This window comes from Armigeres subalbatus, chromosome 3 (assembly GCF_024139115.2).
Source record: "Armigeres subalbatus isolate Guangzhou_Male chromosome 3, GZ_Asu_2, whole genome shotgun sequence".
Classification (NCBI taxonomy): Eukaryota; Metazoa; Arthropoda; class Insecta; order Diptera; family Culicidae; genus Armigeres; species Armigeres subalbatus.
Genome location: NC_085141.1, coordinates 241,395,920 through 241,408,920, shown reverse-complemented (window position 1 = coordinate 241,408,920; position 13,001 = coordinate 241,395,920). Strand labels below are relative to the sequence as shown.

The following is a 13,001-nucleotide window of genomic DNA, read 5'->3' as shown; positions in this document are numbered from 1 at the left end:
TGTCCGACCTGGCCAATTTTCAGTAGGAAACAATGGGAAAGGATTCTGCGTCGAATGCAATTTGTTGCGAGCAAATCGGTTGAGAAAAAGTGCCTAAACAGTTAGTGACATTTTTTGCGTCGTTTTGTGCGCACACACACACACACACATACACACACACACACACACACACACACACACAGACATCACCTCAATTCGTCGAACTGAGTCGATTGGTATATAACACTATAGGTCTCCGGGCCTTCTATAAAAAGTTTGTTTTTGGAGCGATCATATAGCCTTTACCGTATACTTAGTATACGAGAAAGGCAAAAAAGGTGGTTTGGCCATAACTTCCGATCCCATAGTCCGACCTGGTCAATTTTCAATAGGAAACAATGGAGAAGGATTCTGCGTCGAATGCAATTTGTTGCGAGCAAATTGGTTGAGGATAAGTGCCCGAAAAATGAGTGACATTTTTACGCGATTTTTACGTATAAATTTGTATTTTGGCCATAACTTCCGATCCCATAGTCTGACCTGGCCAATTTTTTCAATAGGAAACAATGGGAAAGGATTCTGCGTCGAATGCAATTTGTTGCGAGCAAATCAGTTAAGGATAAGTGCCCGAAAAATGAGTGACATTTGTTTCGCGATGTTTACGTATAAATTTGTATTTTGGCCATAACTTCCAATCCCATAGTCCGACGTGGCCAATTTTCAATAGGAAACAATGGGAAAGGATTCTGCGTCGAATGCAATTTGTTACGAGCAAATCGGTTGAGGATAAGTGCCCGAAAAATGAGTGACATTTTTACGCGATTTTTACGTATAAATTTGTATTTTGGCCATAACTTCCGACCCCATAGTCCGACCTGGCCAATTTTCAATAGAAAACAATGGGAAAGGATTCTGCGTCGAATGCCACTTGTTGCGAGCAAATTGGTTAAGCATAAGTGCCCGAAAAATGAGTGACATTTTTTTCGCGATGTTTACGAATAAATTTGTATTTTGGCCATAACTTCCAATCCCATAGTCCGACGCGGCCAATTTTCAATAGGAAACAATGGGAAAGGATTCTGCGTCGAATGCAATTTGTTGCGAGCAAATCGGTTAAGGATAAGTGCCCGAAAAATGAGTGACATTTTTTTCGAGTACACACACACACACACACACACACACACACACACACACACACACACACACACACACACACACACACACACAGACATCACCTCAATTCGTCGAACTGAGTCGATTGGTATATAACACTATGGGTCTCCGGGCCTTCTATAAAAAGTTTGTTTTTGGAGCGATCATATAGCCTTTACCGTATACTTAGTATACGAGAAAGGCAAAAAAGGTGGTTTGGCCATAATTTCCGATCCCATAGTCCGACCTGGCCAATTTTCAATAGGAAACAATGGGAAAGGATTCTGCGTCGAATGCAATTTGTTGCGAGCAAATCGGTTGAGGATAAGGGCCAGATAAATGAGTGACATTTTGTACGCGATGAGAACGTTAAAAATAGTGTTTTGGCCATAATTTCCGATCCCATAGTCCGACCTGGCCAATTTTCAATAGGAAACAATGGGAAAGGATTCTGCGTCGAATGCAATTTGTTGCGAGCAAATCGGTTAAGGAGAAGGGCCCGGAAAATGAGTGACAGTTGTTTCGCGATGCTTACGTATAACTTTGTATTTTGGCCATAACTTCCAATCCCATAGTCCGACGTGGCCAATTTTCAATAGGAAACAATGGAGAAGGATTCTGCGTCGAATGCAATTTGTTGCGAGCAAATCGGTTGAGGATAAGTGCCCGAAAATGAGTGACATTTTTTACGCGATTTTACGTATAAATTAGTATTTTGGCCATAACTTCTGAGCCCATAGTCCGACCTGGCCAATTTTCAATAGGAAACAATGGAGCAGGATTCTGCGTCGGATGCAACTTGTTGCGAGCAAATTAAGGATAAGTTAAGGATAGGTTAAGGATAAGTGCCTGAAAAATGAGTGACATTTTTGCTACATTTTTTTGTATGAATTTGTATTTTAGCCATAACTTTCGATCCCATAGTCCGACCTGGCCAATTTTCAATAGGAAACAATGGGAAAGGATTCTGCGTCGAATGCAATTTGTTGCGAGCAAATCAGTTAAGGATAAGTGCCCGAAAAATGAGTGACATTTGTTTCGCGATGTTTACGTATAAATTTGTATTTTGGCCATAACTTCCAATCCCATAGTACGACGTGGTCAAATTTCAATAGGAAACAATGGAAAAGGATTCTGCGTCGCATGCAACTTGTTGCGAGCAAATCGGTTGAAGATAAGTGCCCGAAAATGAGTGACATTTTTTACGCGATTTTTACGTATAAATTTGTATTTTGGCCATAACTTCCGATCCCATAGTCCGACCTGGCCAATTTTCAATAGGAAACAATGGGAAAGGATTCTGCGTCGAATGCAATTTGTTGCGAGCAAATCGGTTGAAGATAAGTGCCTAAAAAATGAGTGACATTTTTTGCGTCGTTTTGTGCGCACACACACACACACACACACACACACACACACACACACACACACACACACACACACACACACACACACACACACAGACATCACCTCAATTCGTCGAACTGAGTCGATTGATATATAACACTATGGGTCCCCGGGCCTTCTATAAAAGTTTGTGTTTGAAGTGATCATATAGCCTTTACCGTATACTTAGTATACGAGAAAGGCAAAAAGGTATTTTGGCCATAACTTCCGATACCATAGTCCGACCTGGCCAATAGGAAACAATAGGAAAGGATTCTGCGTCGAATGCAATTTGTTGCGAGCAAATCGGTTAAGCATAAGTGCCCGAAAATGAGTGACATTTGTTTCGCGATGTTTACGTATAAATTTGTATTTTGGCCATAACTTCCAATCCCATAGTCCGACGTGGCCAATTTTCAATAGGAAACAATGGAGAAGGATTCTGCGTCTAATGCAATTTGTTGCGAGCAAATCGGTTGAGGATAAGTGCCCGAAAAATGAGTGACATTTTTACGCGATTTTTGCGTATAAATTTGTATTTTGGCCATAACTTCCGACCCATAGTCCGACCTGGCCAATTTTCAATAGGAAACAATGGGAAAGGATTCTGCGTCGAATGCAATTTGTTGCGAGCAAATCGGTTGAGGATAAGTGCCCGAAAAGTGAGTGACATTTTTACGCGATTTTTACGTATAAATTTGTATTTTGGCCACAACTTCCGATCCCATAGTCTGACCTGGCCAATTTTCAATAGGAAACAATGGGAACGGATTCTGCGTCGAATGCAATTTGTTGCGAGCAAATCGGTTGAGGATAAGTGCCTAAAAATGAGTGACATTTTTTGCGTCGTTTTGTGCGCACACACACACACACACACACACACACACACACACACAGACATCACCTCAATTCGTCGAACTGAGTCGATTGGTATATAACACTATATGTCTCCGGTCCTTCTATAAAAAGTTTGTTTTGAGCGATCATATAGCCTTTACCGTATACTAAGTATACGAGAAAGGCAAAAAGTTGTTCTACAAAGTTATTCCGAATAGTAAGGCCATCATTATGATGCTATCAAAAAATAGGGTGACCCATTATATAAACAAATTGAATAATTATTTTTTATTTTATGAAATACAGACATGTAATGTTCTACAAAGTTGTAGCGCAATAAATAAATTTTGCTGAATAAAACTTATTTTGGTCGCTCTTAAGTTGGCTGATTTAGAGGAATTTTACCTACTTGGATTAGGGTGCTCACAAAAAAAACGGTATTTTTTATCTACTTTTTTTTTGCTTTAGATTTTTCGGAATTGTCGTCTTCGGGTGACTTAGAACTCAAAAAATTTCAACTTTTGACGTATAAATCTCACTGTCTTTCGGTAAAAATTCGTTATATTATTTCTCGAACATTTTTTCATCTCATAAACCCTTACCCGACCCAAACCCGACATTGTACTAATTTCCCAAACCTGAACATCTCTTTTCAATAAATCCGATTTTTTTAAAGTTTTCTACCGTTTTATGATTACATATAGTTTTATTTTTTGTTCACTTTCATATAGCATAAAGTTTTCCAGAATGAATGGAAAATTAGTAAATGTCTATGATTTTTTCTTTCACATTTTTTTTGAAAAAGATGTTTAATTTTGAAACACATAATTAAGTTTGCCATTTTAAGGTGCTTTTATGAGATATTTTGAAAAAATATTCGCCTACCGGTGGGACTTGAACCCACACTATTCCATTAAGTACACGGACGTATTACCAGTTATGCAACAGCTGCCCTTGCGAGAAGTTGTTCCATAACCAGTTGGGATATAAGTCAATTCCCCGTATATATCGAATATGCTTTAGCAACATTTCACACATGTTTCGAGGTTTAGGCACAACACGTTTTTAAGCATTTTTTTAAATTTTATGGGTTCCAAGTATGGAGAAAACTTTCCGTAAAGCGGAAAATCCGCGCTGGTTTAATGGTTGGTTGTGTAAATAACCTGTCCGTTGACTAATGCTAGGTGTGGTCTGGTCGAAGACGGTGATCCAGTCGTTTCCTTTAAATATAAAGTTCTACCAAGCATAGAATTCGCCCGAAAATCACATTTTTTCGAAATTAGTATTTTCCTATGTGGCGGTATAATACGCGACTTCAAACTCAAAGCAAGACCATGCTGAAGGTGGCTGGGTTCGACTCCTTGTCCAGTATGTGTATTTTTCAAGTTGTAAAATTATCTCCACTTTCTTAGGCATAAAAGTATGATCTCGTATGATATACGAATGCAAAAATGGTAGTTTGGCCAGTTAATAACTGTTTTTTCTTTATAGAGGGATGAAGGCAAATCTGCATACAGATGCCTGAAATTATTATTCAGGGAGTGGGGTTGGCGCGGAAGGCAGAAGGCCAGCCCGCCGGACCCACTAAACCCACCCAAGCAACAGAAGGTTACTTGAGTTACCCTTTCTACTAATACCCTGGTTCCCCCATAAACTGCCTCCCAGCATTACTTCTGGGGGATAGGCAGTATTTAATGTACTCGCTCATTCACACTCACACAGGTACTCATCCCGTATGAGTCTTACTTGGACGCTCCCTCAAACACACCCTCTGACACACCCTGACACTCTTTCTGACGCACCATATGAGCCGGGCGCCAGCGAACCGGAAGTCTTCTGCCAACCGGAATCGTCGAACCGACCTCGGCACTCGAACCGTCAACCTGCTGAAGAAAGAAGAAAGAAGAATGAAGTGCTTCGGGTATGTAGGGCACCGCCAGTGCGGACGTTATCCACCACCGGAACTGTCGGACCACCTCTGCAACCCGAAGACCAAGTCGGCGCAATGCGCGAAAGCGTCCCCTGCGATAGCCGCCGGTAGTCGGGGCACCATCAGTGCGGAAGTTTCCTTCACCGGAACTGGTGGACCACCCTCGACGCCGGGGGAAGTCAGGAGGATTCGAGTGAGGAAGTTTGTGGCACAACCGCCGAGGGATCGAGACAACGTAGCAGTGAGTCTCAGCAAGCCAGTCGGCGAACTAACCTAAGCTAGGGGCCGGAATTTTAGAAGAAGTGCATGAGCACAGTCCCCCCGAAGTAGTCGCAGCATCCAGTGGTCCCGGGGGGATCGAGGCAAGGAAGATAAGGGACCCGGTTTATCCGGGAGGCACATTTTTAGCAGGTCGGGAGGAGCCCGTCCCTGTTCGCCTTCGAGCATAGTGTGGATGCTCGAGGTGTCTGTCGCGCAGATTTTTGATGGCCTTTAACCCTTGTAAAAAAAAACATATGAGCCTTACTTGGATGCTCACCACTGTCATACCATGTGGGTCTAACTTGGGTGCTCACTAGAGTGATTCAAATTTTGACTTTTTCACTCCTCTATGCTTAAACGATGGCATTTGCTGTTTTATTAATCCTCCTAAATTTTTAGCTATTTTGGATGTAACCAGACTGAGCACGCGCAGTTTCAAGTTTGTATGAAAATTACTATGAAAACAGTCACTTTTGTGGAAAATCGCTCCACAACGTTGCTCATTAAGCTCTTAAAATGTATGACATTGTTGCCAACATAGACAGTTTTGCGATGAAACTGATCGTCTTTGTTGCGAAACGATTCTATGCTTGCAAGATAAGTTATAAAGGAAATACTGAATCGTGGGAAATTCAATTTAACACGTAAAAGAATAACATCAATATCAATAATGAGCATTTTTGTTTCCTTTATAACTTTGCTAACAAAAGTCAGATCGCTTCGCAACAACAACTGGCATCTAGCATAGGAAGTATTCTATGAAGTCATCGTGTCGATTGAATATTTAATGGGTCGCAACGTTTTTCACTTAAGTGGCGATTTCTATAGTAATTTCTATACAAACTTCAAACTACGCGTGCTCAGTGTAGTTGCATCCAAGCTAGCTAAAGATTTAGGAGGGTTAATAAAACAGAAAATGTCATCGTTTAAGCATAGAGGAGCGAAAAAGTCAAAATTTGAATCACTCTAGTGCTCACCCAACCACCTGATTCACGCTCTTGCCAGAGCATAAAATATTCACTTTCATGAAGCACATTCACTCCGACTTTTGACATTCGTGTTTTGATTATTCAAAACATAGAATGACTTACTCAGTTTACTTCTTCATAAATTCATTCAATTGATTACCACTGAGTATGGTAACTGCGCGCGAAAAAAAACAAAATTAGCCTTGATTATATTGACATTTGACGCTAAAAATGCCCCTCAATTGAACGTCGGGATTAGATCTATGCGTGTATTTATTTAAATCATCAAAAATGTGTTCAGTTTTACGATTATTTAATAATTTGTGATTTTCAAATAAATACTCACTGACCCATATTCATTCTGAAAATTGACGGTGCAGAGCCGAATATGAATATGTTTAGAAGTGAAGTGACAAAGAAGGCCGATGGGCTTCATAAAAAATAATCGAATATTTACAGCTCTGGCTCTAGCACACAAATCTGAGCCTTATTTTGGGTGCTTACTCTAGCACACCATGCCACTCCTCCTGACACATGCTCTGACTCACCATGTGGGACTTACTTAGGTTCTCACTTCTGACATGCCATGCGAGTCTGACTTGGGTGCTCGCCCTTAACATACCATGTGAGGATGTGAGTCTGACTTGGGTTCTCACCTCTAACATGCCACTCGAGTCTGACTTGGATGCTCACTCTACTCAACTCTGCCATGCCTTGAGGTGTCGATAGCGATAGGTACCAACTGTTCTACGCTACGACCCTCCTACCTCGTCATATGCAGTCCATACTAACACCTATGCGGTCACTCTTCTGCCATGCCTCGTGGTGGCGACTGCAGTTGCCACCCGCTGCGACACTCTTACCTGGACATGTGCAAACCTCTCATTCACTTCCCCGGCCTGTTTTCGCTCTAACTAACCAATTACAAGTGAGTCATGCTTGTCGACTGCTGCTCGGCGCGCCAGATTCTCTGCAAGCTGCAGGCAATCTGAGTGGTTGCAGTCCAAATCGCATTCCACTTCCACCTACCTTTAGAATAGTTATCCCACTCGCGCTGCCATCTGGCAACCGAAGTCACCCTGATGCGTTCGCGGGCTCCTCTGGTGCCACGTAGCTCGAAACACTTCTCGTCTTCCCGGATGACCAGCCCGACTGGCATCATGCTCGCAATCACGCAAGCTGCATCGTGTGATATCGTGCGGTAGGCAGATATCACTCTGAGACACATTAAGCGGTACGTGCTCTCCAGCTTCCGCAGGTAACTGGTTACCCCCAGAGCTCTCGCCCAGGATGGGCCGCCGTACCTAAGAATAGATACGGCAACGCCTGCCAGTAGCCTACGTCTACTGGCACACACCTTGGAACTGTTGGACATCATCCTCGATAATGCCGCAACAGCAGTCAAAGCCCTCTTGCACTCGTAGTTGACATGGCTGGCGAAGGTCAGCTTGTCATCTATTACGAACCCGAGGAGCAAACTCCGCTTTGATGCGATCGCGACTTCACCCACGTGAATCACTACATGTTGAAGCGGCCTGAGGTTGTGACGAAAACCACCTCCGTCTTATGTTGAGCGAGCTGCAGGCTTCTAGCGCTCATCCAATCCTCCACCGTGCTGATCGCGTGTGCTGCGGTCAGTTCTACCTCGGAAATTGACTCCCCGTAGACCTCCAAGGTTACGTCATCTGCGAAACCGACGATCTTAACACCAGGAGGGAACTTTAGCTTCAGAACCCCGTCATACATAAGGTTCCATAGTATCGGGCCCAGTATTGAACCTTGCGGAACTCCTGCGGTAATAGGTACACTTCTCTGACCGGCATCGGTCTTGTATTATAGTACACGGTTCTGGAAATAGCTTTCCAAAATCCGGTACAGGCCCACCGGCAGGCTAAGCCGGTGTAACGAGAGCGCGATGGCATCCCAGCTTGCGCTGTTGAATTTGTTCTTCACATCAAGTGTCACTAACGCACAGTATCGAATACCTCGCCTTTTCTGTTGGATCGCAATCTCGGTGGTCTTTACCACCGAGTTAATAGCGTCCAACGTGGACTTAGCCTTGCGAAAACCGAACTGGTTGTTAGACAGGCCGTTCGTACCCTCTGAGAACGGGGTCAGCTTACTGAGGATGATCCTCTCTAGCAACTTGCCCGTCGTGTCTATAAGGCAGATTGGTCTATGCACCCGGTGGCTTTCCGGCCTTCGGCAACAACACTAGTTTCTGCAAGGTTAGAATACTTCAAACTTCCATTTACTTTCACTACAAAACACTCAGTGTTAACAAAACGCTGGAGAAGTTTTCAACTAGAAGACAAAATACGTATCTGTTGATACATAAGCGAATATAGCGGAAGTAAATGGAAGTTTGAAGTATTTTACCCTTGTAACATTTTCCCCTAAGACGCTCAATATTCATTATTTCACCAGTTTCTGTCTTTTTTATCTTTCGGGGAATCTACACTCATCTAGGCATCTTTGCATAGCTAGCCTGAACATGTTCGGGTTGATGATTGCTGCCTTGAGAGCGCTGTTCGGAACTCCATCAGGCCCTGGAGCCCTGGAGGCCCTGGAGTTCGCTACCAGAGATTTGGCCACCGCGAGTAACTCTTCGTTCGTCACCGGAGCCTCCATTTCGGCCGTACCCATATTGCCTTGTGGTGCAGGAGGCCAGGGACTTGTGGCTCGAGACGGAAATAGTACCTCGATAATCCTCGCCAACCTATCCGGGGACCGTTCAGAGGGTGAAGAGCTCCCTTTGGTCTTGGCCATCACTATCCTATAGGCATCACCCCACGGATTCGCGTTGGCTCCTTCGCATAGGTTGTCGAAACACGCTCTCTTACTGCTCTTATTGGCCTTGTTAAAGGCCAGTTCCGCAGCTCGAAACACTTCACGGAGATCTGCTCTTTCATCCTCGGTGCGGGCACGATGCATCCTTCGTCTAGCCTTGAAGCAGGTTGATCGAAGGGCCGCAATCTCGGAACTCCACCAGTGTACCGGGCGTCTGCCATTTTTCGGCAGGGCTTTCCTCGGCATGGTGGCGCAACACGCGCGTGATAGGACAGCTACCAACGCATCCCCGCTTAGAGCTTCAGTGTTGGCTTCCAGTCCCAGGGCCGCGGTGAAAACTTCGCTGTCGAAGTGATTGGTTAATAACTGTGGAAATGCTTAATGATCACTAAGCTGCGCAGCTGCAAAACCTTAGTGGGGAATGTGATGCCAATGAAGAAGACGAAGAAGAGAAAGCTTTACTGGCACTCAATAAACTACATTCACGACAAGTGCTATGGACTCACATTTAAACTAACGAATTCCACATACATGAATTACGACAGAATAGTTATTGAAGATTTTTCTTGTCAAATCACCTCACACTGCAAATCACATTCTATAAAATCCGATTGCCAAAGCTGAAGTACCACATATCGGCTTGTTTCCATTTGCCATATCGCCATAATACGATTTTTTCGATCACCGTTTTTCATTATAATTCCTGCTGCGTCATTTTCTTCTTTAAACTTTTGGCAATATTCCTCAGAGTTCAAATGCGTTAACATCCACGTAATACAATTTTCAAAAATAATGTTATTGGTTTAATTTCAGAGGTTAATGAGCAACCTCTGGTGAAATGGCATCGTATAAATCTTTTAGGTCGAAATTAACCTACATGATGACCGTTCGTCCCCGGTGCGGTTAAGTAAAACCAACGACCGTTCAGACGCCGATTCCAATATATGATTATTGAATCATCATAAGACATTGGTCAGTGCGGATTGAATATTGGATAATTTTGGCTTGTTTTCATGACAATAAATAGATCAATTATTGGCCTGGGGCTCGCTACTAACACTATGTTCAAAACCTAATATAAACTGCTATTTATGAAGTTTTCGGTCTTTGTACTAATATTTGTGATCAATTATGATTCGTTATCTGTTCACAACTCACTCGTCCTTTGAATTTCATTGTATGATTGTGTGAGATTTTTTCATCAGTGTGAACTAATAAAACACCGCTTACTCTTGCATTTGTAAAAAAAATCTCGCTGCCCAATTGATTATTTGCATAAATTATGTGCATAAATATTCAATGACTAGTATTCAACTGAATATTGACTGCCCAGAGCCGATTGTGAATGTGTCGGAAGTGAACTGACAAATGAAGAAAAATGAACTTCACTAAAAATTTTCGAATATTTTACACTCTGTTATTAACACCTTTTGAAGAAGAAGTATTTTTTGGCAAATGTGACAAACAATGCGATTTGGCAACTCAAGCGCGATATCTTTCTCCAGAATCGCTAGCAAGTTGGCTTAATGTTTGAAGTTTGAGTATGATTTTACCAATACAGCAAAGAAAAAGCAGGAGGAAAAATCTGTTCCAATAATATGATGTAAAGAAAATGCTTCTAGTATACTCACAGTCATTTGTTCACAATATTCAAATATCGTGAGCACAGTCAATATATGCGCAATTAAATTATATTAAACATTTGGATAATTGTTACTCACCATCCTTAATTTCCATTATTGCAAATCATACGCGGATATTGAAAAAAAAGTTCTTTTATTCCTAAAAGTTGAAAGTAAAATGCATAGGGACATGCACAAGCGAGAAATTAAAAAAATGCTTAACTGTCTTCATGATTAACATTTTTCTTTATCATTCTATATCAGGTGATGTCAATGTGATTGCCGCAATCGGAGATTCGGTTATCACAGCTAGTGGAGCCTCTGCCACTAGTTTTCTAGAGCTATATACGGAGAACCGAGGTCTTTCCTGGTGTATTGGCGGCCAGTGGAACTGGCGTAACGCCACAACGCTTCCTAACATTTTAAAAGTTTATAATCCTAAGGTACATTCAAATTTGGTTTCTAATTGTGGTAGATTTCTTAATGCCGTTTTTTTTTACAATCCACAGTTAGTAGGTTATTCATACAGCGACTCGTACAGCTTTCACTGGGATTCGCAGTTCAACAATGCAGAAATTGGTGCCATTTCCAAAGAGCTGCCCCACATGGCGCGCCAGATGGTGACGCGAATCAAGTCGGACCGGCGAGTTAACTTCAAGAAGGACTGGAAAATCCTCACCATAACCATCGGAGGAAACGACATATGCGCCTACGTCTGCACAATGAAGAACCCGGAGTCGCTGCCGATAAAACATCGGCGGAACCTGCTGACGACTCTGCGATACCTAAGGGACCACTTGCCGCGAACGTTTGTCAACATTGTCTCCATGCCGGACGTGGAAAAAGTTGCCTCGATCGAGGGCAAGCCCGCCATCTGCTGGATACTGCACCATGGCGAGTGTCCCTGTTGGGTGGGACCCATTCACAATTCGACGGAATCCTCCAGATCGAGGTAATGGGGAATGATCGAAGGTGTGACCAGAGTTTGATTGTTTGTTGATTGGTTTGCAGGTGGGCCCATATTCAAAAGCAGTACAAAAAGGTCGAAGAGGAAGTACCTCAAATGGACGAGTTTCGTGGGCTCGACGAATTCGCCGTGGTTCATCAGCCGTGGACAAAGGAGCTTTCCGTAAGTTGATTGCGCTTTATATCCCGCTTCTATTGAATTCATTAAACGTCGATCGTTTGTTTCGTTACAGCTACACGATGATAAAGGTGTGGATTTCACGCTACTTTCCTATGATTGTTTCCATATGAGTCAGAAAGGCCATGCGTAAGTGTTTTTGTATCTTTCGTGTTTTTTTTATATAAGCTGCTTTTGATGCAATTCAAACAGCAATGTATCTAACCTTCATTCATTATAAGTGAGTTTCATTTAGTTAGACTAATTGATTAAATCAATTGACGCTCAATTGTATTCAAGGTACTCATAAACATATGTAATGGAACTGACACCATTTCACAGTTGAAACATTTTGCAAATAATACTTCTCCCCTCTCATTTCAGTCGGGCAGCAGCCGCCCTGTGGAACAACATGCTCGAGCCGCCCGGCAAAAAACGGGTGGACTGGGACCCGCCTTTCGTCAACTTCCGATGCCCATCGCAGCAAAATCCATATTTCTACACCTACGACAACAGCTGACAGCAGCGGACCGAGCTGCGTTATACTTAGTGCAAACAACTCCGTGCGTTCATTTGCAAAGTGATAATTATGCAATGCCAGAGGATCGATAAATAACTCCAAAAACAATAACAATAATAATTATTATACCGTTGCGGTGGTTTGCCAGCCAGCACGCGTGCGACAGTTATTTTACCGAACGGCCCTCGGATCCTCCCCCCAGTAATGTTGAGATTGATGGATCTTCTCCTACTTGACATTCGCAATGCATATCATTTAAAATTTCACTTTCTTTACGTAATATCAATTCATATCTCTCCTTGAAGCACCTGTGGGCTGCTAAGGCATGCACGCACATCGTCCCTCAAGTTGCAGTGCAATGCTGTTACCGCATTAGGGTGTACCCAGAGCATTGGAAAATTATGATGCACAACAGTTCTTTGAAAATATATGT

The 13,001-nt window shown here is 42.7% G+C and overlaps 1 protein-coding gene across 3 annotated transcripts in view; it reads left to right on the top strand.

Moving 5' to 3' along the window:
- Nucleotides 1–12,719, top strand: part of LOC134221292 (phospholipase B1, membrane-associated-like) — a 75,450-nt gene extending 62,731 nt beyond the window's left edge. For all 3 annotated transcript variants that reach the window (XM_062700493.1, XM_062700495.1, XM_062700496.1), the window contains exons 3-7: nt 11,190–11,368; nt 11,435–11,877; nt 11,937–12,054; nt 12,125–12,198; nt 12,433–12,719. In XM_062700493.1, the coding sequence (XP_062556477.1) occupies nt 11,190–11,368; nt 11,435–11,877; nt 11,937–12,054; nt 12,125–12,198; nt 12,433–12,568 (950 nt within the window). In that variant the 3' untranslated portion in view covers nt 12,569–12,719. The remainder of the gene's footprint in view (nt 1–11,189; nt 11,369–11,434; nt 11,878–11,936; nt 12,055–12,124; nt 12,199–12,432) is intronic.
- Nucleotides 12,720–13,001: the final 282 nt, after the last annotated feature.